The sequence below is a fragment of the Nuphar pumila genome, chromosome 17 (genome assembly GCF_984573655.1).
Source record: "Nuphar pumila chromosome 17, dmNupPumi1.hap1.1, whole genome shotgun sequence".
Lineage (NCBI taxonomy): Eukaryota > Viridiplantae > Streptophyta > Magnoliopsida > Nymphaeales > Nymphaeaceae > Nuphar > Nuphar pumila.
In genome coordinates, this window is record NC_143265.1 from 51,583,667 (window position 1) to 51,608,797 (window position 25,131).

The 25,131-nt window shown below is 34.9% G+C and overlaps 1 protein-coding gene across 1 annotated transcript in view; it reads left to right on the forward strand.

Moving 5' to 3' along the window:
- The window catches only part of LOC149811957 (elongin-A-like), a 40,264-nt gene extending 21,759 nt beyond the window's left edge, over nt 1–18,505 (forward strand). The window contains exons 8-10 of the mRNA XM_089992955.1: nt 3,792–3,919; nt 4,019–4,119; nt 18,416–18,505. Coding sequence (XP_089849081.1) covers nt 3,792–3,919; nt 4,019–4,119; nt 18,416–18,505 — 319 coding nt within the window. The remainder of the gene's footprint in view (nt 1–3,791; nt 3,920–4,018; nt 4,120–18,415) is intronic.
- Nucleotides 18,506–25,131: the final 6,626 nt, after the last annotated feature.

The window sequence follows — 25,131 nt, forward strand, 5'->3', positions numbered from 1 at the left end:
GGGGAACGCTTCCATCAGCACAGTTGAAGATGGTGCAGGAAGGTTAGGACAGAACACTTGCTCTCATTTATCTGTAGACCAAAAACCAATGCAAAAGCTTTTAAAATGAGTGTGATTTTGGTCATTTGTTGGATGTTGGCCTCCCCAAAAATGATAAGGTCGACGAACTGCAGGACAGAAAAATCAGACCCTTGACTGGAGACTGGGTTAAACGAAACCTGTTTTAGCCGCACGACAAAATACTTCTGCCAACCCTTCCATCACCAAGTTGAAGAGAAGTGGCGACAAAGAACACCCCTGTCGCAAACCCCATTCCATCACCAAGTATAAAATGTTTGCTTCCTAGGTTTTCAATTTTCATTTGGTAGACGAGCTTTTCCCCCTTCTCTGTGCATAATTTACTTTTTTATCTTCTCGCTTCTTCTTTTTCTACTTCTTTGCAAAACATAAAAGAAAGTCCTATCAAGGGATGATCAATCATGCTATTATTGTTTACTTCGTTGTATTGTTGATCAATATTTCATTTGGTTTGGTGATTCAGGTTAGGTCTGCCCAAACAGTTGTCTTATGACCTAGCAGTCAACATTTTATACAACTTTTTTAGGATTTGATCATTGATGTGTTACTACTTATGGAATTGCTCATTGACAACCTCATAGTTGTGTGTATTCATTTCTTTTGTTTTTTGATAGGCAAGTAGAACCCCATCCCCCACTAGATTGTTGGTCATACATGATCATGGTGGCCATGTTTCACGGAGAGTCTCATGGGTTGAGGAGAGGTGGGACAACTCTCTCTTTCTCTCTAACTCATGAAACTGCCTGTTAAAGAGCCTTACCATATGAAGCACATTTGAATGTGCTTCATTTGGATAAGCTGGAACCAATGAAATAGTTACCGATTTTCTCTTTAAAGAAAAAAATGGTAAGTCCCATAGAGTATTGGGTAAACGGCTACTTAGGAGGGTGAAACCATCAACCTTATCTTTCCCTTATATGAGGGCAAGGACTTACTCAAGATACGTATGAGAAAACTTTGAGAAGTAACACCCCCTCCCAAAGAAGGGCATTTACATCCCTATCTTCACCTTCATTCTTCTCACTTTCATATGCACACACACCAATCAACGATCCTTCAGTGGTATCAGAGCTGAGGTTGGTGGTGTGTACAGTGCCAACTCCAAATCGCCATTTGATGCTCGAAGCCATGAGTCATCGATCAATGGTTACTGAAAAAACGAAAATCAATAAAAAAAGGTCAATGATATCTATTTATTAGGCATATCAGACAAGTCGCCGGATTCTTGTGACCCCTGTCTTTATTTTTTTTAAATAATAATAAAGGAGAAACAGAGATGTGAATCGGGTTTGCCCGACGATATTTTTTTTCTTTTGGTGTTTTTTTTATTCGAGGAAAACACTTGCAAGTAAAAAAAAAAGCCTCTCACCCATTTTTTTAAGATCTCTTATATAAGTAAAAAAAAAGTAGAACACATACCCCATTTGGGGTCTGCGATAGATATCAAAGGGTCACAAAAAGAAAAAGGAAAGAAAAAATAATAATTTTTTTTATTCTCTTGGCTCTATCATTTTTTTTTTTAGAGTCACCAGTAACTGACGACCTCACTTCTCGGGCGACCTCAGTAAATAAACTAAAAAAAAATAATATAAAAGGAGGAAGAAGAACATAGACCCTGAATCAGAGCCCATGTTTGATTCCATTGGGTCACAAAAAAAAAAAAGAGAAAGAAAAGGGGTTTTTTTAAGGGAGTCGCCTGTAACGGGCAATCTCTCTGCACTGAACATTTAGCAATAGGTCACCGACATCCGACAACCTTGTTACAAAAAACAAAACAAAACAAACAAAGGGGGTTATCTTTTTTTTTTATCGTCGATTCATCACCGCAACCATCATCCCTGTTTTGGCGACCCATCCGACAAGATAATCGAACCCAAAAGGGGTTTATCGCAGAAAAGGGGAAACTTGAGATTTTTTTTTCTTTTTTTCGATCCTCCACTGCTGAAACAACAAGCAAGGTCACTTCGACGACCTTTGTGGCAGCGCTGTCAGCCCTTCTGTAAAAGGGCGCACATCACCAGTTTTTTTTTTTGGCAAACGAACTGGCAAACCTATCATTTTTTTTTCTCGCTGACTGAAAAAAATTTGCAGAACAACAGAAGCTTCTCATTTTTTTAGAAAATTTAAGCCCTTTTATATGCGTTTATAAGCGATATTATAGAAATACCCCTGGTCTTTTTTTATAATTTCAGTCATATCCTTGCCAGGTGAAATTACATGTTACCCCTATTTTTTTTGGTATTATTGGTCAAGTCCCTTCTCGGTTAAATTACTTTTTTGACCCTTTTTTTTATTTTAGTGTCTACTCTGTCCTTTTATAATAAATTTACTATACTTCCCTTGCACTTTATTATTTTTGACATCTGTATCCCTGGATTACAAAACAGGTGCTCATTTTTTTTCGTAATTCTAAAAAGGAACCTGAACTCTGAAATATTATCCAGAGTAGACTTAAGTTTCTGATTTTTTGCAGAAAACCCCTTGGATTTTTTTAAGTCCTATTTTTGTTAGGATAATATTTTTTTGTATAGTACTCTTCTCTGACTTTTTTGAAATTATAGAAAAGTGCTCAGAGATTGTAGATTAGCTCATTTTTATTGAAAATCAAGAACTTGATTGTCGTATATTTTTTTTAGTACTTGCATGAAACAATAAGTTTGATTTCATGAATTTGTTGATTATGAAAGTTATGTTTTATGAGTTTATGGATAATATTCTTTTATTTATCTACTTGTTGAATGTTGGACTTATATTTATCATGCTTTGCCATTTTAAAATACCTAAATTTTGAAAAATGATAAGTAAGGTTTCTGCAATCGAATTAACCAAAACTGATAAACTTAATGGCATCAATTTCCATATTTGGAAGAGGAGGATTCCTCTTGTTTTAACTTTAGAGGGCATCGAGAATGCCCTCACTACTGAAATGAGGGACCCTGGTGTCGAAGCTACTGAAGAGGACAAATCATCTTTTCTAAAATATAAAAGAAACAACATGTGGGCTAGAACCATCATGCTCACATATATGAATGACAATCTTATTAGGGTGTTCAAAAATTACCCCACAACTAAGTCTATGTTTGATGTCATTTCAAAAAAGTATAATACTACTCCTAAAACACACATTCAATTACTCCTAGAACAATATAATTCATGTCGAATGCAAGAAAATGATATGTCATTGATCACATGAACAAAATGTTTGTTATGGCAAAGGACCTGGCAATAGTTGAGAATGTAATCTCTGACCGTATGCAGATATCCACCATTCTGCATAGTCTCTCATCTTCATGGAAGATGGTGCAAACTGCTCTTAAACTAAACTCAAAAAATCTAAACCTGAAAGAGTTTCCTACTCAATTTAAAATTGAGCAGCAACATATGCAAAAAGATAAGAAAAGTGAATTACACTTCACAAAATATGCTTTCAATCGCAGTCATAGCCCTTCTAGACGTCCACATTTTAAGAAGAATTTTTTTAAAGGTAATGGCAAATTTGATAAGATGAAAGATCCAACATTCCGTAAGCCACAGGCAGCCGCCTCCCAGGTTAAGTACTTCAAGTGTGGAAAACCTGAACACTTTAAGAAAGATTGATGGAGCTAGACAAATAACAATAATGGTAAGAACAACAAAAATGGCTAGCAAAAAGAGAGATGAGATATAATCTGTGTGATATCAGAATGCTTTTATGTGGACCGGGCTCTTTTTAGATGGTCGGTGGATTCTAGGGTGACACATCATATGTCAATGAGCAAGGAGAGAATAGTGGACGTGGTCGAGTATAAGCGTGGTGAACATTGGGTGTACATGGGCAACAACACCTACTCTGATGTTATGGGTAATGAGACTTATTGCATTCAAACTTCTAGAAATAATGTATTGCTGTCAAATGTCATGTTTATACTATCCATGAGACGTAATCTAGTGTCTGTTCCAGCCTTGGTTGCCAAAGGTTTTGAAATTAGATTTTTACCAGAGAAGGTTGCTATGGAAAACATGTTTGAGTCCTATTTGATGGTGTCTTTGATAAACAATAGGGTCTCTTCAAAATTTATGATTCTGATATGAATAAAATTTCCTCAATTTCTGCTTATATTGACACTGCCTTTAATGCAGATGTAAATGTCTGGCATCAAAGACTTGGACACATTAACTTAAAAAAATAAAAAAATTTGTTGAATTAAATTTAATACCTTACTTTAATGAATCTTTATTTCATAGATGTGAACCCTGTATTTATGAAAAAAATGACAAGAAAATGTAATTAGATCATCTAAAATATTGAAAATCATACACACTGATATTTGTGATCCCTTCAGTACTCAAACTTATAAAGGAATGCAATATTTTATATCTTTTATTGATGATTTTTCTAGATATACTTATGTTTATCTTATAACTTATAAATATGAAGCATTAGACAAATTTAAAGAATATCGTCAAGAAGTCAAAAACCAACTTGGTCGAAACATTAAAGTTTTACGGTCTGATCGAGGAGGAGAATATACTTTAAATGAATTTTCTGAATATTGTAAGGCTAATGAGATCAGACCTCAAACTTCAACTCCTAGCACTCCTTAACAAAATGATGTGGCTGAAAGATTCAATAGAACCCTTCTCGACATGGTTAGATGCATGTTATCTAATGCTTCATTACCCAAAGTCTTCTGGAGAGAAAAAAAACATACAATATATATTTTAAATAGAGTTTCTTATAAAGCTATTGTCTCTACAACTTATGAATCATGGATAAGAAGAAAACCTAATATAAGTTACCTTCGTAGATGGAGTTCAGTAGCTCATACAAATGTTATAGAGCAATCTAGAGATAAACTTGATATCAGATCGATAAGGTGTACCTTTATTGGATATCCTAAAGGATAAAAAAGTTATAGATTTTACTACCCAAATAAGGGTTTAATCGAAAGTAGAGATGTTATCTTTTTAGAAGATCAAAATATGGAAGACATTATTTTTAAAATAAATGGAGACGATCCTCTTGATTTGCTTTATGATTCTAATGACTCGCAAGAATACTTAAGCATTGACGAACCCTCTGAAAACTCCCCTTCTTCATCTCATCAGTCTCAGGTTGGGCACAAAACGTCTAGAGCTCCTCCGTCTTACTTAGATGATTATTATGTCTACCTATCGAAGGAATTGTGTTATTCTTTAGACATGGATGATAAGGAAGATAACCTGTCATATGGTGAGGCAATTAAGCTCACGTGAATCATCAGACTTGGTAAAAGCCATGGACAAGAAAATTGAGTCATTTAAAAAAAACTAGGTTTGAGAATTTACTGATTTACCTGAAAAAATGAAAGTCATTAGATGTAAATAGATTTTAAAGAATAAATTCAAGTCTGATGGTAGTATTGATAAATTTAAAGCAAAGTTAGTTGTTGAGGGTTTTTCTCAGAAAAAAATATTAGATTATGTTGACACATATTCACCTGTTACAAAATTTACCTCGATAAGGATAATTCTCGCTATTGTAGCTCAGTACGACCTAGATTTACATCAAATGGATATTAAAACTGTGTTTCTTAATGACGAGCCTAAAGAAACCATCTTCATGGTACAACCTGAAGGCTATATAATAAAAGGTAAAAAAGATAAAGTATATAGGTTGAAAAAAATCCCTATACGGACTCAAGCAATCACTACGTCAGTGATACATAAAGTTTTATAAGGCAATTACGTCATTAAGGTTTATGGCAAATAAATTTGACCACTGTATTTATGTCTGAAAAAGTGAGTAAATTTGCTATTCTCTCACTACATGTAGATGACATTCTTTTGATTAAAAATGACAATGATATGATTGTCAAAACCAAGTCATGGTTGAATTTTCAGTTCGAGATGAAAGGCATGGTAGAAGCATCCTATGTTTTTGAAATTAAAATCACTCGAGATAGAAACTTAAAACTTTTAAGCTTGAGTCAGAAAAGATATATAAACCATATACTCAAAAAATTTAAAATGAGTGATTGCAATCATATTGGGATACATGTGGTAAAATGTGTGAAACTGAGTAAGAATGATAGTCTCAGTGATGAACAAGAAAGATTGAATGTCCCTTATGTACAAGCTATTGGAGGCTTGATGTATGTTATGCTATACACAAGGCTTGATATTAGCTTTGCTATTGGCCTCGTTAGTCGCTACCAAAGTAATCCTGGTTGACCTCACTGGCAAGCAATAAAAAGAATATTCTGATATTTAAAAGAAACTATAAACTTGAAATTATGTTTTCAAGTTGATGCTTTAGAATTAATAGAGTATTCTGATAGTGACTTTGCAGGCAGCATAGATGATAATAAATCTACTTTTGGGTATATTTTTCTCCTCAGAGGAGCAATTTTCTGGTCTTGTAAGAAACAAAGTTGTGTAGCTCAACATACTCAAGCAGAAAATGCATTGCTTGCAATGCAACTGCCACATTTGTCGTTTGGATAAGTCGCTTAATTAATGATTTGAAGCAGGATATAAACAATGGGCCAGTCCAAATTTATTGTGATAACCAAGCTGTCATCTCTCTTATAAAGAGTGGAGTGGACAATTCTAAAAGTAAACATATAATGGTAAAGTACCATTTATTCATGACATGATTAAAAGGAATGAAATAAAAAATTGTTACTTGATTGTTGATCCTTTGACAAAGGGCATATCAGAGGAAATATTTTTGAAACATGTATCCTGTATGAGATTAAAATATGTCTGATAAGACATATGGCTGGATGAGTAACTAAGATATATAACTCATTCCAGGAATATAGATGCAAGGAAAATACTTTAATAGTGAGAGGTAAAATCCTGCAACATATTTGTTTTCACATGGCTAAGTGGGAGATGTTGGTCATACATGACCATGATGGCAATGTTTCATAGAGAGTCTCATGGGTTGAGGAGAGAGGTGGGCTCACTCTCTCTCCAACTCGTGAAACTGCCAGTTAAAGGGCCTTATCCACATGAAACACGTTTGAATGTGCTTCATCTGGATAAGCTCGAACCAGTGAAATAGTTACCAATTTTCTCTCTAAAGAGAAAAAATCGGTAAGTCCCACAGAGTACTGGGTAAATGGCTACCCAGGAAGGTGAAACTGCTAGCCTTATATCTCCCCTATATGAGGGAGAGGACTTATTGATGATACGTATGAGAAAACTCTGAGAAGTAACACCCCCTCCTAAAGAAGGTCGTTTACATCCCTATCTGCACCTTCATTCTTATCACCTTCATCTACACGCACACCAGTCAACGATCCTTCACAGATATCTCTTAAGCCCCACGTGGCAAAGGAATTCAAACCTAAACCTTCAGCTTGGCACAGGACCCCGCTTACCACATGGGATACCACCTTGGTCTTGCGACTAAGGACGATGTAGAAACTGTTGCATAAAAAGGATCTTCATATCATCAAGATTTGCTATCATTTTCTTGAACCTTTCATGCAATGTATTTTCAAGTTGATCGAAACTACTTTCAATTTAATCAAATTTGTGATCGAGTTTCTCATCGTATGATCAATCTTCAAACTGTTCACCATTAGAACAACAAAAAACCTTTTTTTATATACCATTTGATGCAAATCTGTTATCGGATTCACACAAAAAACTACAATATATAAAACCACTACTACTACACTATGCTGAAGGAGACTAGATATTCAAATATGCAGAAACTGAATAAAATACTCATAAATTCATTCCACCTCTCTGAAAATAAGAGCCTCTATAATCAATATTTATAAAGAAAACACAAAACCTTAATCTTTAATATGGATCTGAGATAGATATGAAACTTAACTACAATCCCAAATCCAATCCAATGTTAAACATTTAATTAAATTTAATTTAAAACATAAAAGAAAATTAAATGGATTGACATATCCTGAACCAGAACGTATCTTGCTTTTGTCCTGCATTACTTTTGCTTTTGAAAGAATTCATGGTTCTTGATTATCAAAAAGAGGAAAAGAGAAGGAAATGGTTTAGTTATTGGTTTAGCAATTAACCAAATTCACAAGAAGCCTAATTGGTCCACAACAGATGGCTAGGATTGGAGATCCCTATTACAAAAGGGAGCGAAAGATAAATCATCATCAATGTACCCGTAATGAGTATCCGGGATTTGAGATCTGATAGAATGAAATACACCCGTAAAGAGTAGCTGCCCTATATTACACACTCAGTACGACTGACTATTACATGCTTAGAAGGTTGCATAGAGGGTTGGGCTAGGGCCACCATAGGGCTTGGCCCACCAGGACCATGTAGATGAGTAATCAAGGTTGGGTGAAGCAGGTTCCTAACAAAAAAACCGTTTTACCCAGGCTTGAGTCCTATTTTATTTACCATTTGAGTCAGTGCATGTTCGAGTTTATGTGAGTCTCGGGTTGCACATGCAGCCAAAACCCGGTCCATCGAGTACCTGGCCGATTGCCGAAATACCAGCTCAATTCAAAAACCATTTTTTTGACAGAGAAAGCTGGGGTTAGTCAGACCCGCTGTAATAAATATCATGAGATTTATAAAAATATCGCGATAATATCACGAGAAATTGCCTGAAAGTCTAAAACGACAATTTCTTCTGAGATTTTCAATCCATGAAAAATATCGCGACATTTACCATTTTAGCCGATATTTATGGCAAGATTTTCATTTTTAAATGTGTTTTATTTATATTTTCCTATAAAAATTTATTTTTTATATTTTTAATTCATTTTTTATTGCCAAGATTTTGCCAAAAAAATGCATGATTTATGAAAATTTTCAAAATCTTTTGAGCTTTTTGACTCCCAAGATTTTGCCGTTTTAACTTTTGTCACTATGGTTAGACCCCTAACAGTTATACAACCATTCCAACTTGCAACGTCCCAACACAAGGTGACCTGAACTAAGTGATCCTGCCAGACAAGCGGAGCCCCCGTTCAAAAACCATTTGCTAGCATATAAAATTAAAGAAGGGTATTATCCAATAGTCATCCTAGGGTACGTAAACAAAACCATTGTACTTAAGTTGCAATAAAATCTAAACAAAAAAATTGTTTTTCAACTCTCACCTTTTTGCATGATATTTCAAAAAGTCCCATATTTTCTGAGGCCAGACCTTTAAGTAAATCCTTAAATAGAGTAACCTTTACCATGAATAGGTATGTTTTGCCTATTCTGTTTTGAAATATAAGCAGTTTACTACTTTTGTTTTATATTTATATATATAACTCCTCATCGTCATTAGGTGCTCTCTCTAAGTGTGCTATTTATGGTACAGTTTCAGTAAAAGGTTGATCTTGAAATTGTCTATTGAGCAAACACCAAACTGGTTTTGGAATATCAGGCAAAAAGAGAGTATGTAATTGAAAATTCCTCATCTAAAAATCAAAGCCGTGTAAGCGGAGACTTGCAAAGCAGGTTATATGTTCCCCCCCCCGAACAGGGCAGTTAGCTACATCTCATGATCGGGGGTCTCAAAGAGCACCACGTATGTAAGCATGTGCGTCTCGTATCCCCATGTTTGTCAGCATTAATTAGCGTTGGAGTTTGATAAGATTGCAAAGACTTAAGTACCCTCTCCTCCATTGGTGCAAAAAAAAATGACGGTTCTTGAAAAGGAGTGGTTGTAAAGACTTAAGTGCCCCGAAGATGATTATTTAAGACCCAGTCTCTGCACTGCAGGATTATCCGAGAAAGAAATCTCTCCTGGAGGAGGCCATGAACATCAACCCTCTCACTCTCTCTCTCCCTTCTATTTCTGCTTCTGTGCACATCCATTAGAAGATCATACATTGCTCCATCAAGCACCGACTGACCTATACATTGACTCTTGTGAAGCCTGATTCAGAGTTTTTACCCATACAGGAGGAGGGTTTGGGGGCTCCTCCCAGCGTGGGTATCATCATTCAACTAAATGAGTTGTAGATCCTGATTCAGAGTTTTTACCCTTACAAGAGAGGGGTAAAACCTCATCTCACTCTCTCTCTCTTCTCTCTCTACTTCTGTGCACATCCAACAAACGATCCAACATTTCTCCATCAAACACCGACTGACCTGCACACTAACTGTAGCATCGTTAACTTGATGAGTTGTGGAAACTGATTTAGAGTTTTTGCCCTTACAGGAGGGGGGTTTGGGGGCTCCTCCCAGCGTGGGTAGCATCATTCAACTTGAAGAGTTGTGGAGTCTGATTCAAAGTTTTTATCCATTCATATTTTAAGGCATTAGATCTCATTTTTGAACATCCACGCATGTGCAGTTTGCTTTCATCATGTTCAGTTGCTTTCTAGATTATACTTTGAATTCTTGTGCATTTTAGATCTATCGATTTGTATGTAACCAGAGCTCATTTTAACTTGAATTTTTTACTGCAACTTCATGCATATGTCTTTATGCTCTCCACCAAAAATCAGATCATTCTGAGTTTGTTTGACCCACTTTAAAAATCGAAATTTAAAACCTGTTATTTTGCACCGTCAAAATTTTAGCAGAATTAGGACCAACTTGCGGAAGTGATTTCTCCCTAACCAGAGCTGATCTTTCCGATCCGTAAAAAGGTTTGTTTTCTAAATTGAATCTAGTTTGTTCATACCAAATTTCAGCGATTTCTATGGTGTTTTGGTACCAGTTTCGGGTAAAAAACCATAACCCTGTCACCCTGTGTCATTTTAACGGCGCAGATTTTGATCAATTTGGTTTGAATTTTATTTTCCTAATGGAAGATCATTTTTCAATTCTGTAAAACGGGTTCTCTTTGTTTATGTGTCTAGTTCATCCCTGTAAATTGTCAGAATTTTTCATGGTCAATTACTATTTTATTTTGATTAAATACCAGAACCTTGTATCCAGATTTTATAAATGTTCTGATTTTGGCCCCCATATCATGACTGTTGTAGCACTTCTTCAACAAATCGTTATTTGATTGGCAATATTCTTCAGCAAATTATTGTTATGATTTTTTTGAGTCTCTAATGAGTCTCTACTATGATTTGTAGTATTTTTGGGTCTCCAACGAGCCTCACAATGATTTATAGTGTTGTTCGTTCTTTTAACTATGATTTATAGTGCTTTGGGGTCTCCAACGAGCCCCATAACGATTTGTAGTGTTTTTCGGTCTTTTAACTATGATTTATAGTGTTTTTGGGTCTCTAACGAGACCCACAGCGATTTATAGTGTTGTTGGACCTCGCCATAGCGATTTGTAGTGTTTCTCGCTAAACACTACAGCGATTTGTGATACAAATCGCTATCCGAATTAGGACCAACTTGTCAGGGTCATATCTCCCTAACCAGAGATCGGATTTCAAATCCGTTAAAAGTGGTGTTTTCGTTATAAAGTCTAGTTTATTCCTGTAAATTTTCAACGATTTCTATGGTCATTTGATACCCCATTTGGATCTAAAATCAGACCCCTATCAGTCTGCCTTATTTGAGTGACATGGGTTTTTATTTCATTTTGTAAGAGTCATATCTCCCCAACGGAAGATCATTTTTCAAATCCGTAAAAAAGGTTTTCTTCCTCTATGTATTTAATTTATATCTGAAAAGTTTTATAACTTTTTATGTTCATTTAATATTTCGAACCTGTTAAAAACTGAGACATGTTATAAAATGTTATAAAACTTAAAAAGTTTGAAACTTCCTCTATGTGTCTCAATTTTTAACAGGTTTGAAATATCAAATGAGCATAAAAAGTTATAAAACTTTCCACATATAAACTAGACACATAGAAAAAGAAAACCCTTTTTACGGATTTGAAAAATGATCTTCCGTTGGGGAGATATGACTCTTACAAAATGAAATAAAAACCTATGTCACTCAAATAAGACAGACTGATAGGGGTCTGGTTTTAGATCCAAATGGGGTATCAAATGACCATAGAAATCGCTGAAAATTTACAAAAATAAACTAGACTTCATAACAAAGATACTACTTTTTACGGATTCGAAATCCGATATCTGGTTAGGGAGATATGACCCTGACAAGTTGGTCATGATTCGGATAGCGATTTGTATCACAAATCGCTGTAGTGTTTAGCGATTTGTAGTAAAAATCGCTATCTGAATCAGGACCAACTTGTTAGGGTCATATCTCCCTAACCAGAGATCGGATTTTAAATCCGTAAAAAGTGGTGTCTTCGTTATGAAGTCTAGTTTATTGCTGTAAATTTTCAGCGATTTCTATGGTCATTTGATACCCCATTTGGATCTAAAACCAGATCCCTATCAGTCTGCCTTATTTGAGTGACATAGGTTTTTATTTCATTTTGTAAGAGTCATATCTCCCCAACGGAAGATCATTTTTCAAATCCGTAAAAAAAGTTTTCTTCCTCTATTTGTCTAGTTTATATCTGGAAAGTTTTATAACTTTTTATGCTCATTTGATATTTCGAATCTGTTAAAAACCGAGACATGTTATAAAATATTATAAAACTTAAATAGTTTGAAACTTCCTCTATGTGTCTCGATTTTTAACAGGTTTGAAATATCAAATGAGCATAAAAAGTTATAAAACTTTCCAGATATAAACTAGACACATAGAGGAAGAAAACCGTTTTTACGGATTTGAAAAATGATCTTCCGTTGGGGAGATATGACTCTTACAAAATGAAATAAAAACCTATGTCACTCAAATAAGACAGACTGATAGGGGTCTGGTTTTAGATTCAAATGGGGTATCAAATGACCATAGAAATCGCTAAAAATTTACAGGAATAAACTAGACTTCATAACAAAGATACCACTTTTTACGGATTTGAAATTCAATCTCTGGTTAGGGAGATATGACCCTGACAAGTTGGTCCTGATTCGGATAGCGATTTGTATCACAAATCGCTGTAGTGTTTAGCGATTTGTAGTGTTTCTCGCTAAACACTACAGCGATTTGTGATACAAATCGCTATCCGAATCAGGACCAACTTGTCAGGGTCATATCTCCCTAACCAGAGATCGGATTTCAAATCCGTAAAAAATGGTGTCTTCGTTATGAAGTCTAGTTTCTTCCTGTAAATTTTCAGCGATTTCTATGGTCATTTGATACTCTATTTGGATCTAAAACCAGACCCCTATTAGTCTACCTTATTTGAGTGACATAGGTTTTTATTTCATTTTGTAAGAGTCATATCTCCTCAACGGAAGATCATTTTTCAAATCCGTAAAAAGGATTTTCTTCCTCTATGTGTCTAGTTTATATCTGAAAAGTTTTATAACTTTTTATGCTCATTTGATATTTCGAACCTGTTAAAAACTGAGACATGTTATAAAATGTTATAAAACTTAAAAAGTTTGAAACTTTCTCTATGTGTCTCGATTTTTAACAAGTTTGAAATATCAAATGAGCATAAAAAGTTATAAAACTTTCCAAATATAAACTAGACACATAGAGAAAAAAAACCTATTTTACGAATTTGGAAAATGATCTTCCGTTGGGGAGATATGAGTCTTACAAAATGAAATAAAAACCTATGTCACTCAAATAAGACAGACTGATAGGGGTCTGGTTTTAGATATAAATGGGGTATCAAATGACCATAGAAATCGCTGAAAATTTACAGGAATAAACTAGACTTCATAACAAAGACACCACTTTTTACGGATTTGAAATCCGATCTCTGGTTAGGGAGATATGACCCTGACAAGTTGGTCCTGATTCGAATAGCGATTTGTATCACAAATCGCTGTAGTGTTTAGCGAGAAACACTACAAATCGCTATAGCGAGGTCCAACAACACTATAAATCGCTGTGGGTCTCGTTAGAGACCCGAAAACACTATAAATCATAGTTAAAAGACCTAAAAACACTATAAATCGTTGTGGGGCTCGTTGAAGACTCCAAAGCACTATAAATCATAGTTAAAAGATCGAACAACACTATAAATCATTGTGAGGCTCGTTGGAGACCCAAAAATACTACAAATCATAGTAGAGACTCATTAGAGACTCAAAAAAATTATAACAATAATTTGCTGAAGAATATTGTCAATCAAATAACGATTTGTTGAAGAAGTGCTACAACAGTCATGATATGGGGGCCAAAATCAGAACATTTATAAAATCTGGATACAAAGTTCTGGTATTTAATCAAAATAAAATAGTAATTGACCATGAAAAATTATGAAGATTTACAGGGATGAACTAGAAACATAAAAGAGAACCCGTTTTACAGAATTGAAAAATGATTTTCCATTAGAAAAATAAAATTCAAACAAAATGGATCAAAATCTGAGCCGTTAAAATGACACAGGGTGATAGGGTTATGGTTTTTGACCCGAAACTGGTATGAAAACACCATAGAAATCGCTGAAATTTGGTATGAACAAACTAGATTTAATTTAGAAAACAACCCTTTTTACAGATCGGAAAGATCATCTCTGGTTAGGGAGAAATCACTTCCGCAAGTTGGTCCTGATTCTGCTAAAATCCTGACGATGCAAAATAGCAGGTTTTGAATCTCGATTTTTAAAGTGGGTCAAACAAACTCAGAATGATCTGATTTTTGGTGGAGAGCATGAAGACATATGCATGAAGTTGCAGTAAAAATTTCAGATTAAAATGAGCTCTGGTTACATACAAATCGATAGATCTAAAATGCACAAGAATTCAAAGTATAATCTAGAAAGCAACTGAACATGATGAAAGCAAACTGCATATGCGTGGATGTTCAAACATGAGATCTAATGCCTTAAAATATGAATGGGTAAAAACTTTGAATCAGACTCCACAACTCTTCAAGTTGAATGATGCTACCCACGTTGGGAGGAGCCCCCAGACCCCTCTCCTATAAGGGTAAAAACTCTGAATCAGGATCTACAACTCATTTAGTTGAATGATGCTACCCACACTGGGATGAACCCCCAGACCCCCCTCCTGTAAGGGCAAAAACTCTAAATCAGGCACATAAGTAGAGAGAGAAGGGAGAGAGAGTGAAAGGGTTGGTGTTCATGGCCTTCTCCAGGAGGAACCCTTTACCTCCCTTGATTTCTTCTCTAGAGAGAGAGAGGGTTTTACAGTGTTTTACGAAGACGGAAGAAGAAGAAGATGACGATGGAGCAATGTAGGATCGTCTGTTGGATGTGCACAGAGAGAGAGAAGAGAGAGAGAGTGAGAGGGTTGATGTTCATGGCCTTCTCCTGGAAGAACTCTTTGTTTCCCTTGATTTCTTCTCTAGAGAGAGAGAGGGTTTTACAGTGTTTTACGGAGAAAGAAGAAGAAGACATGTTTGTCCTTTTTTTGAACAGAAAAAGAAGAAGACTTTGAAGAGTCAACATCATCCTCGACTTTCTGGATGGAGGACATGTTTGTCCTTTTTTTGAACTGTTTGTTTTTTCTTTTTTGAATGAAGGGCATTTTTGTCATTTTCTCAAACCATCACTTTATGAGAAGAATAGCAAGAAAGGGTACTTAAGTCTTTGCAACAACACCAGAGTCCGATGCAAAGTTATGTCAACATACACGGGAATACGAGCCCCATGTGCTTGTATACGTGGTGCTCATTCAAAGCCCCGAACACAGACGTGGGATTCAGTGAATCATCGGGGGCGAACATACACCACCCTCTCGGAGACTTGGAATACAATATGCGCAAAGTGTTTGTGCTAACAAACCAAAGTCTGGGGAAGTCGTGGGACACTTTGCATGAAGTCAATGTCTTAAGCTGTGGAAGACTTCGTATGGATAAGAATTTTCTTGCGGTACGAGAGTTTAAAAAGGTTGTCTAGAGAATTTCTTGGAAAGAGAAATGACGTGAAATGTTGGAGCTTACAAGGTAGGTGTTGGAATTCTGAACCGTGGTGTGTGCAGCGTGAGCGAGGAGAGAAAAAATTGGAGTGATGAGGGAAGGAGTTTGGATTGGTGAACAACCTTCTTCAAGGGGGGGGGGGGGTGAAAATCAGATTTTTCTGAGTTCTCTCTCCTTGGGTTTAATTAGCCTCTCCTAGGTAGCCATTTTTCAGCCATAATTGTTCTATTGGATTTTCAACATGTTTGAGAATTCAACGAGATGTAGGTCCACCACAATATTTGTGGCTCTTTGATTTTCAATTATGTTGGGTATCTTATGAGTTCCATTTGTGGTCGCTTAGGGTTTCATATTAGAGATCCTATGGCCACACTGGATCTAGGTTCTACACTTGATCTATTTTTTGTACTGGATTCAATTCTTAGATCCAACATCTCTCGCTTGGTCATATAGGGTGAACACTCATATTATATCACAACTGGTGCATCATATATCATATATAGCACTTCATGATAAAACATATCCCAAATAATTGTTTTCAATTTTTGAGGTTATATCATTATTTAAATATGATATATTTTTCATATGTTATGAGTTATTTCTCACATAATCATGTGAACATGCCCCAACAGGTCAGGAATTGAGTTCAAATTTAATTTGGTATATGCTTTTCTGTTAATCAGAAAGGTTGAGGCTTGGGTGTGCAATCAAGGATCTGCACACCATAGGGTTTTATTTTCCTTAAAAAATAGAAAAGAGAGTTAAGGGTCAAAGATATTACCAAGCCCCTATGCACAAATGTTTTTTAAAGGGCTTTTATTCCTCTGATCATTACTGCTTTGCATGTGTGTTTGTTTGACTGATTTGTTGCAGTCTATTTTTTTTTCTTTTTCTCTCTGTTGTTTGAATTGTATAACCCCTGTTTAGGCCACTATATTTAGCTAGATGTATGAGAGACTCCAGCAAACCCTCATACCTATGTGTGTTGGTCACCTAGCTAGGATCGTTGGTCAGCAATGACAATCTTTGTTCTGACCTGATGCATGAGTTTAGGGGAGAAGGGTTCCATTGGAATTCTACCATTAATTTTCTTGAGTTTAGGGTTCAATTTGAGGAGGGTCGAGAAGTACCCCTCTTTTGCTTTAGTATTAATAAGGACTCTAGAGTCTTTTCTATGACAAAACTCCTTTAAAAGAGATTCCTCAAAACAATAAATCAACTAAGAACTTTTTTATAATTAATTAACTACCTAATTTGCTTTTAGACTAAAGAACATTTCCTAGGACTCTCCACCATCACACGTTCCTTAAGTGGACCCCACTCTTAATTGTCATGTCTTTGGGTCTTGACATGTCAGGCTTCTTCTGCTATCAATTGAGACTCTTAATCTTTGACTTGTCATCCATTAAGAAAGTCATCCCATCGACCACATCATCATCGTGAGACCCACATTGTGCTGGTTGAACCCTATTAGCCTCTAGAGGTGGCGTTTGTATTCTAGGCAGTAAATCTACACCATCTTTCAAAATTTTGGTCATAACAATATAGGTTGTGTTTCTTGTAAGATTTCATATGTGAATGTTGGAGTTATGGAGTGTTGAATAAAAATAGTTTTGTGTTTATGTATATGTATATATTGTGTTTCTTGTAGGGTTTCATATGTGAATGTTAGAGTTATAGAAAGTTGGAGTTATGAAATGTTGAATGAAGATATTTGTGTGTTTATGTATATATTATGTTTTTTACAAGTTTTCTATGTGAATGTTAGAGTTATGGAGGGTTAGAGTTAGAAGTATTTGGTGATGAATGAATGAATGATTGTAAGAGTTGGTTCATATTGAATGAAAAATATCAATGTATGTAAGAGCTGGTTCATTTTAGAATGAATAAAATGAATAAGGTAGTTGATTTCAAATGAATGAAATGAATGATATATATATTAGTAGGTTTATTATTGAACGAAAGTATGAGCAGGTTATAAATGAGAAAAAAAATAGCAAAAAAAAAACTATCATTGGCGCTAAAAAACACTAAAAAAGATATTTTTTTCTAACACTACAAATGCCAAAAATGCATTGTTTCTATAAGTAATTTAGTGTCAGAAAATAGTTTTTTTATGCTATTTTAATGTCAAATTATTATTTTTTGATACTTTTTTAGCACTAAAAAAGGCCTTTTTTTTGAAGTTATTTTAGTGTCATTAAAAACCATTCATTGGCACTATTATATGTATTACCAGTGAAACTACTAGAACTATGTTAGTGCAAGTAAAGGTTTTTACTGAGGCTAATTTAACGCTAGTAAAGGTCTGATTTTTTATTATGCGTAAACTAACTAATAATGACAAAAATAAAATCTTGCCTCTCAAAGGACAATCTTGTATAGGCAATATGCTTTATAACATATCCTTCATGAAAAAGAAACAACGCATTATGTTTTCTAAAATAAGAGAGAGAGAGCTTTTTCTAGACCTGAATTATACCTTCTTGCAAAATTTATATAATCTTGTTTGCAAAATTTCTAAAATAAGAGAGAAACACCAAGATAATGAAAACAATGTTTTCTTCTTATTCTATTTTTATTTTTCATGGTTATGCTTCAGGTGAATGGCAAGAGGTGGAGTAGGAGGGCAGTAGTTTTCTATGGCCATCCAAAGACCGAAGAGGTCGCAAAATTTGTTGTCGTTCACTGAAAGAGGGCAACCTTGCAGTTGCTGCGGTTCCGTGAGGAAGTAAGAGGTGGGACGCCAAGAGCTCTTTTTCCTGTTAACCGATATATTGCAGGCTTCTCAAATATCATAATATTATCTGATTTTCAATAAAAAACAATTTTAACACAAGATTTTGAATAGCATTATGCGAGAAATAGCATTTTAAATGGTTGCGCAATTTTTCATGCTTGTTGTTAAAGGCCGAATTTGTCCTAAGTAACCACATAAACTGTTTTAAGTAGCAAGCAATTATGGTTTGCCTAGTGTCAGACTCTAGGTCTTGAAAAATCACAACATTTGTATAAATAAACTCGAATTTTGTCATTTAAAAAAATAGTTTTCAAAGGCATAAACACCAACCAAAATATTTGTACATGAGCAGTTTTTTCAAACATTATAAGAAAATTATAAGGCCCATAAGAGTAGACATAGATGGCAGCCTACAGGCAGCCTACAATGAAGGTTAAGCTGACAATTTCATAGCAATCATATAAAATGCATGATGGAATTATGTTAATCACATGTCATTTCCATGAATAATCCAGCACACTTATTGGTTGTCTTATCAAGCATGTCTGGGATTGCAATAATCATACAACAACTAATCTCATCAACAACTGAAATACAAAAGCTACAAGGCTTAAAATTAGGATTATGAAAATCCAACCACTGATATTAAAGAAAATGTACTTTACTACACTAATATCCATATGCAAAATCCTATCTCCAATGTTAACGTGGGACAAATTGCTCACTGAAGATTGTTTATTTCAAAATTTTGATTTAAAATTTTATGTGTCATAAGGTTCTTTACCTTTTAGATCAAATTCAGGTTGTACATCACACATTTGCAAACACAAAAAGAAAAATACTTACAGAAAAGGGAAAAACAAAAAAGGGTGGGTAGAAATGAAAAATGCTTTAAATAAACTTGAAAGTAAATAAAAAAAATATAATAATCAGCACAATCATAAAACCCTAGGCTTACTAGAAAATGATCAGTTGTTTGGCTTCCTATTTCCTCTTATATTACTCATTCCTCTAGAAGACACCTCTACAGAGCACGATCTCAACAACTTCAACTCAAATACAACAAAAAACAAGTGAAACATCACAAATTTTGATAAAAAAATACTTACAAAAAGGAAAAAAACAAAAAAAGTTGGTAGAAATGCAAAATGCACCAAATAAACTTAAAAATGAATTAAAAATATATAATAACTAGCACAGTTATTAAACCCTAGGCTTACCAACAAATGATCAATTGTTTTTGGTTTCCTATTTCCTCTGATCTCACTGATTTTTTCTGCAGACACCTCTACAAAGAACGATCACACTCAATTCATCTCAAACACAACAAAAGACAAATGAAACATCTCAAATTTGGACAAAAAAAACATAAGAAAAATACTCACAAAAGGGGGGGGGGGGGGGGAGAATAAAAAGAGTGGGTAGAAATGCAAAATGCTCTAAATAAACTTGAAAATAAACAAAAAAACATAATAATCAATACAATCATGAAACCCTAAGCTTACCAGCAAATCGATTGTTTCTAGCTTCCTATTTCCTCTAATCTCACCGATTATTCCTGTAGACACCTCTATAGAGAATGATCTCACTCACTTAATCTAAAACACAACAAAAAACAAATGAATCATCACATATTTGCATAAAAAAATAGGCGGGATGGGCAAGGGTCTTTGAAGTAAACATTCTTATCGAAAAACCAAAATCGACAAAGAGAGGGAACAATCTCACCACTCCTAAACCCATCGAATGCCATCAATGGAAGGGGTAAAAAAACAAATAACACTTGAGCAATCAAAGAAAAAGAGAGAAAAATATAAAAAGAGCCTGTCAAGCCACTTTTACAGACATCACCCTATAACAACAACATAATTATCATTGTTATAGAGTAAAACTCTATAATGGTGAGTGTCAGATCTCACTATTATTGATCTATAAAAGTGAGATTATCTAGCTATTAGATATTGTTGTTTAAGATCATTAACGATGAGATAGAGCTCTCGCTTCAAGACAAAGCGCACCTTTTGCACCTTGAAACACATTTTTAACAACACTGATGTCACTCTATAAGGGAGACATAGTTGTCGCCGTTATAGAGTAAAATCCTATAACAACAAGAATCTCACCGTTATTGATCTATAACATCGAGATCTTATGATCGTTAAAGTGTTTTAACGACAATATCTATTGGCTAGAGAATCTCACTATTATACATGTCTTTAATAGCGAAATGTGTGCAAGAACAAGGCATTTCAGGGGACATCCAACTCGCTGTTATTGATGAAGCTAATAGCGGCGAGTTTCATGGTTGTAGTAGAGTAATAGCTATAAGATTCATGGCTCGCCATTATTAATGAAGCTAATAGCGAGACAAAAATCTTGTCATTATTGTTTTATCAATAACAGCGAGATTTTTTCTTATTGAAAAAGAGTCATCGTTATTGACCCTCATCCTTATAGTGTAAGGTCGCTGCTGATTGCATGTTGTGTAGTGAATCTAATTATGCACAATACAGACAAACTATTAAATAGGAAGGTTGCACATTAGGTTGGGCTAGGCTCATCATAAAGCTTGACCGACCTGAACCTTGTATAGTAGGAACCAAGGTTGGATTAGGCAGGGTCCCATTGAAAAAACATTTTACTCGGGCTTGAGTCTGGTTTTGTTTATTGTTTGGAGTTTGGCCAGCCGTGAGTTTAGTTGGGTCTTGGGCTCACATACAACCAAAACCTGGCTCATTGAGTACCTGGCCTATTGTCCACCCAATAAGTTGTTGGTATAGAAAAAAGGTGTGCCACATAAGAGCGTAGGTTCAAAACCATTCGCCAATAAAAAAGTGTAAAAACCGAGCAAATTATGGACCTTTTCTTTTTTTCTTTTCAATGAGAACTAAAACACGGACTTAAAAATTAGTATTGTAGGATTGGTATGCCAAGAACCAAATTGTATACCTGCATTTTTCAATAGTCTTCCTAGTGTACGTACACAAACTGTTGAACTGACGGTGCATTAGAATCTAGATAGAAAAACTTATTTGATGTCCACCTTTTGCTGCCTCATGTACTTTCAAAAAGCTCCTATATTTGAACGACATTTCATGACCCAACCATTTAGTAAAACTGCCAAATAAAAATGTCAGTAGGGTTATCAATGGATTGGGTTTGTGTCAGGTGCTGAATCAGTTTGGCATGGGTATAAAAAGTATCAACCAGAATAATATTTAACTCAATCCAAACCCGACAGGCCAGATTTGGGTTATGATTTTTGTCAGGTACCCAACTGGACTCAAGTATTTTATTTGTATTTTAGTCAAGTAAACCTCTAAAATTATATGGATCTGGATTTAGGATTTCATTTTCATGACACAGCCAAACCTGGACCCTAATTTTTTTTTTGAAAGGCAAGCTGGAGTTTTGAACCTGCAAAGTCCCAACACAAGGTAACGTGCACTAGCTGCTCCTACCAGACAAGCGGAACCCGACAATTTGTTGTTTGGGCAGGTCCAGGTATAACCTGATGATTACATCATCAAAATCTAATACATTTAATGAAATTTATATTTGCACACTAGTCTTTAAAGATTTTTCATCGAATTCTTCAATTCTTGTCATCTTTATTCATTGTTTTAGCTGAAATACAATTGATTTACTTGTTCATCATCAAAATCTAGTTCGAGAAATGTCATATACGGCTTCATTGACGTAACAATTATAACGCCCACCAATGATCAAACCAGTCAATCGCGAACCCAAGAATGTTTTGTAACACAAGGCAGGAACGAGAATGCGGCAATGTGTTGTAACACAAGCTAAACACCAATGCGGGAACCTGGACTCGAGAAGATGGCAAAGGCTGCTCCGGAGGCAACAGACGACGACAAAAGGTGTGTCGTCAAAGGAAGCTCATGTTACAACAGATGGTGCAAAAGTTTACTGCTTAGGAAAAAAATGAAACATTTGGACTTTGAAGAGTTAACATCATCCTCGACTTTTTGGATGCAGGACATTTTGTCTTTTTCTCGAACCGTCGTTTTCTTTTTTTTTAATAATCATTTTTGTTATTTTCTTGAACCGTCGTTTCATGGCGAGAATAGCAGAAAAGAGAGTGATGCTAACATACACGGGAATACAAGCCCCATATGCTTATATATGTGGCGCTCATTCGGACCCCCAAACACGTAACACCGTGTGCCACATAAGAGAATAGGTTCAAAAGCCATTCGCCAATAAAAGTGTAAAACCAAGCAAAGCTTAGACCTTTTCTTTTTTCTTTTTAATGAGAACTAAAACACAGACTTAAAAATTAGGCTTGTAGGATTGGTATGTCAAGAACCAAATTGTATACCTGCATTTTTCAATAGTCATCGTAGTGTACGTACACAAACTGTTGAACTGACGGTGCATTAGAATCTGAATAGAAAAACTTATTTGATGTCCACCTTTTGCTGCCTCGTATACTTTCAAAAGCTCCTATATTTGAAAGACATTTCATGACCCAACCTTTTAGTAAAACTGCCAAATAAAAATGTTATTAGGTCTATCGATGGATTGGATTTGTGTCAGGTGCTAGATCAGTTTGGTATGGGTATAAAAAGTATCAACTAGAATAATATTCAACTCAATCCAAACCCTACTTGAACAAGCCAGATTTGGGTTATGATTTTTGTCAGGTACCCAACTCGACTCAAGTATTTTATTTGCATTGTGAATATCAGGCAAAAGGTAGGCAGCTAAGGCAGGTCTGTCTGTGAATGAGATTTTTTCATATAAAAGTCAAAGTCAAAGCGGTGTAAGTCATGGGAGGCTGCACAAAGTTAATGGCGCATGGTTAGGTTTCTTGCAGCACAAGAGTTTGAAAATGTTGTCCAGAGATTTCCTGGAAAGAGAAGCATGAAATGTTTGTGAGTATCTCTAAAACCCTTATTTATGGGGGGATTAGTTTGTTAAAATGAGAAGACAGCAGAAGAAAGAAATTGATGGCGAGGGTGCTAGAGAGTTCAAATGCATCCCATGCACCTGCTGGTGGCTTCTTGCTCATCTGTTTTGCTGTGATGACGGTACTGCCCATCATGTCCATGATCATCTTTGCTTGTGCTGATCATGGCACCAAATCTAAGTGTCGCAAACAAAAGGGTGATGGTGGTGATGGGGGTGATGAAGGTGGTGGTAGTCATCGCAAACAAATGGGTGATGGTGGTGATGAAGGTGGTGATGGGGGTGATAAAGATGGTGGTGGTGATGATGGTGGTGGAGGGCATGGCCATCATGGTGATGACGGTCATCATGGAGGTCGATAAGGACTTCTCACATTCTAAGTTTGCAGAGGAGTATTAATGGAACTAGATTTGATATCATTGGATCTGGATCACAACCCATGCATATCCATCTTTATCCTCAAAGGGAAGTCGATAAGGACACCCATGGCTTATTCTTTTCAAGTTTGAAAATGTCAACTTGCTTGCCAAGTAAGAAAGTTGACTAATCAATATTTCTTTTTTTCTTCATTTTTTTCTTTCCTTATTCTATATATTGCTAATTTCTTTTTAATTCAGCCATCTAATTTGAAATGGACGTCCCCCTCATGGGAGGCCTCAATAATGCAATATATAATAAGTATTGACTTTTAAACTTTTCACTTGGTTACATTTTAATTTTTTTTTTAAAAAGTTTAAATGGAGTGTCACATAAGATGGGGCGTCCCACCTATGGACTCCTACAAGATTATAAAATTTAATTTATTTACAAGTTTTATTTCATTAAATAAATTCCAAATTAATTCACCTTAAATTCAAATTCAATTAAAATATGAAATTAATGAAATGACTCTAAATGAAATTTGAATTAGGCTTAAATGTAAATGATTTTCATCCATTGAAATTCGAATTTTTATGTATTTAAATTATTTATTTTGCATATTCTTTCTAAGTCTAATTCGCATTCTTCCGAAATAATTTCTGAAGAAATGAAATTTAATAGGGTCGATGGAACCCTTGGGCATGTAAGGGTATTTTTTGTACACTTAAACATTTTTTTCTATGTCTTATATTTCCTATAGCATGACACTTGGTTCATATTATTATTTTTAATTTATCTAGACTATTTAATTTAATTTTTCTAGAAATGTTGTTTCCTCTGAAATGAACTTCGAAAGCGATCTCTACCAAGGTCGGCAGGACCCAGTGTCGTTTGAGTATTTTAATTTTTTTATTTTATAGATTAGATTTTGAACTCATAAACTAAATTCAAATTTACATTACATACATATCAACTTATCATAAATTCGTTTGAAATCCTTTCGACTTTATTTCGATGAAATTTACTAGTTATTTTTCTTAAATGTCATCTTTTTCATAAATTCGATTCTGAATGCGAATTTCATTTAAATCAACTCGAATCAACTTTAATTTCTCATAGGATGTTTCTTATAATTTATTTTAGGCTAATTTAAAATTTTATATTTTTTTCTCGTAAAAGTCATCATTATTATTTTTTTTATTAATTAAAAATACCCTAAGAATTCACAGGTATTACTTATAGATTCAATTTAAGATTTTAAATCCAATTTCAATAAAATACAAATT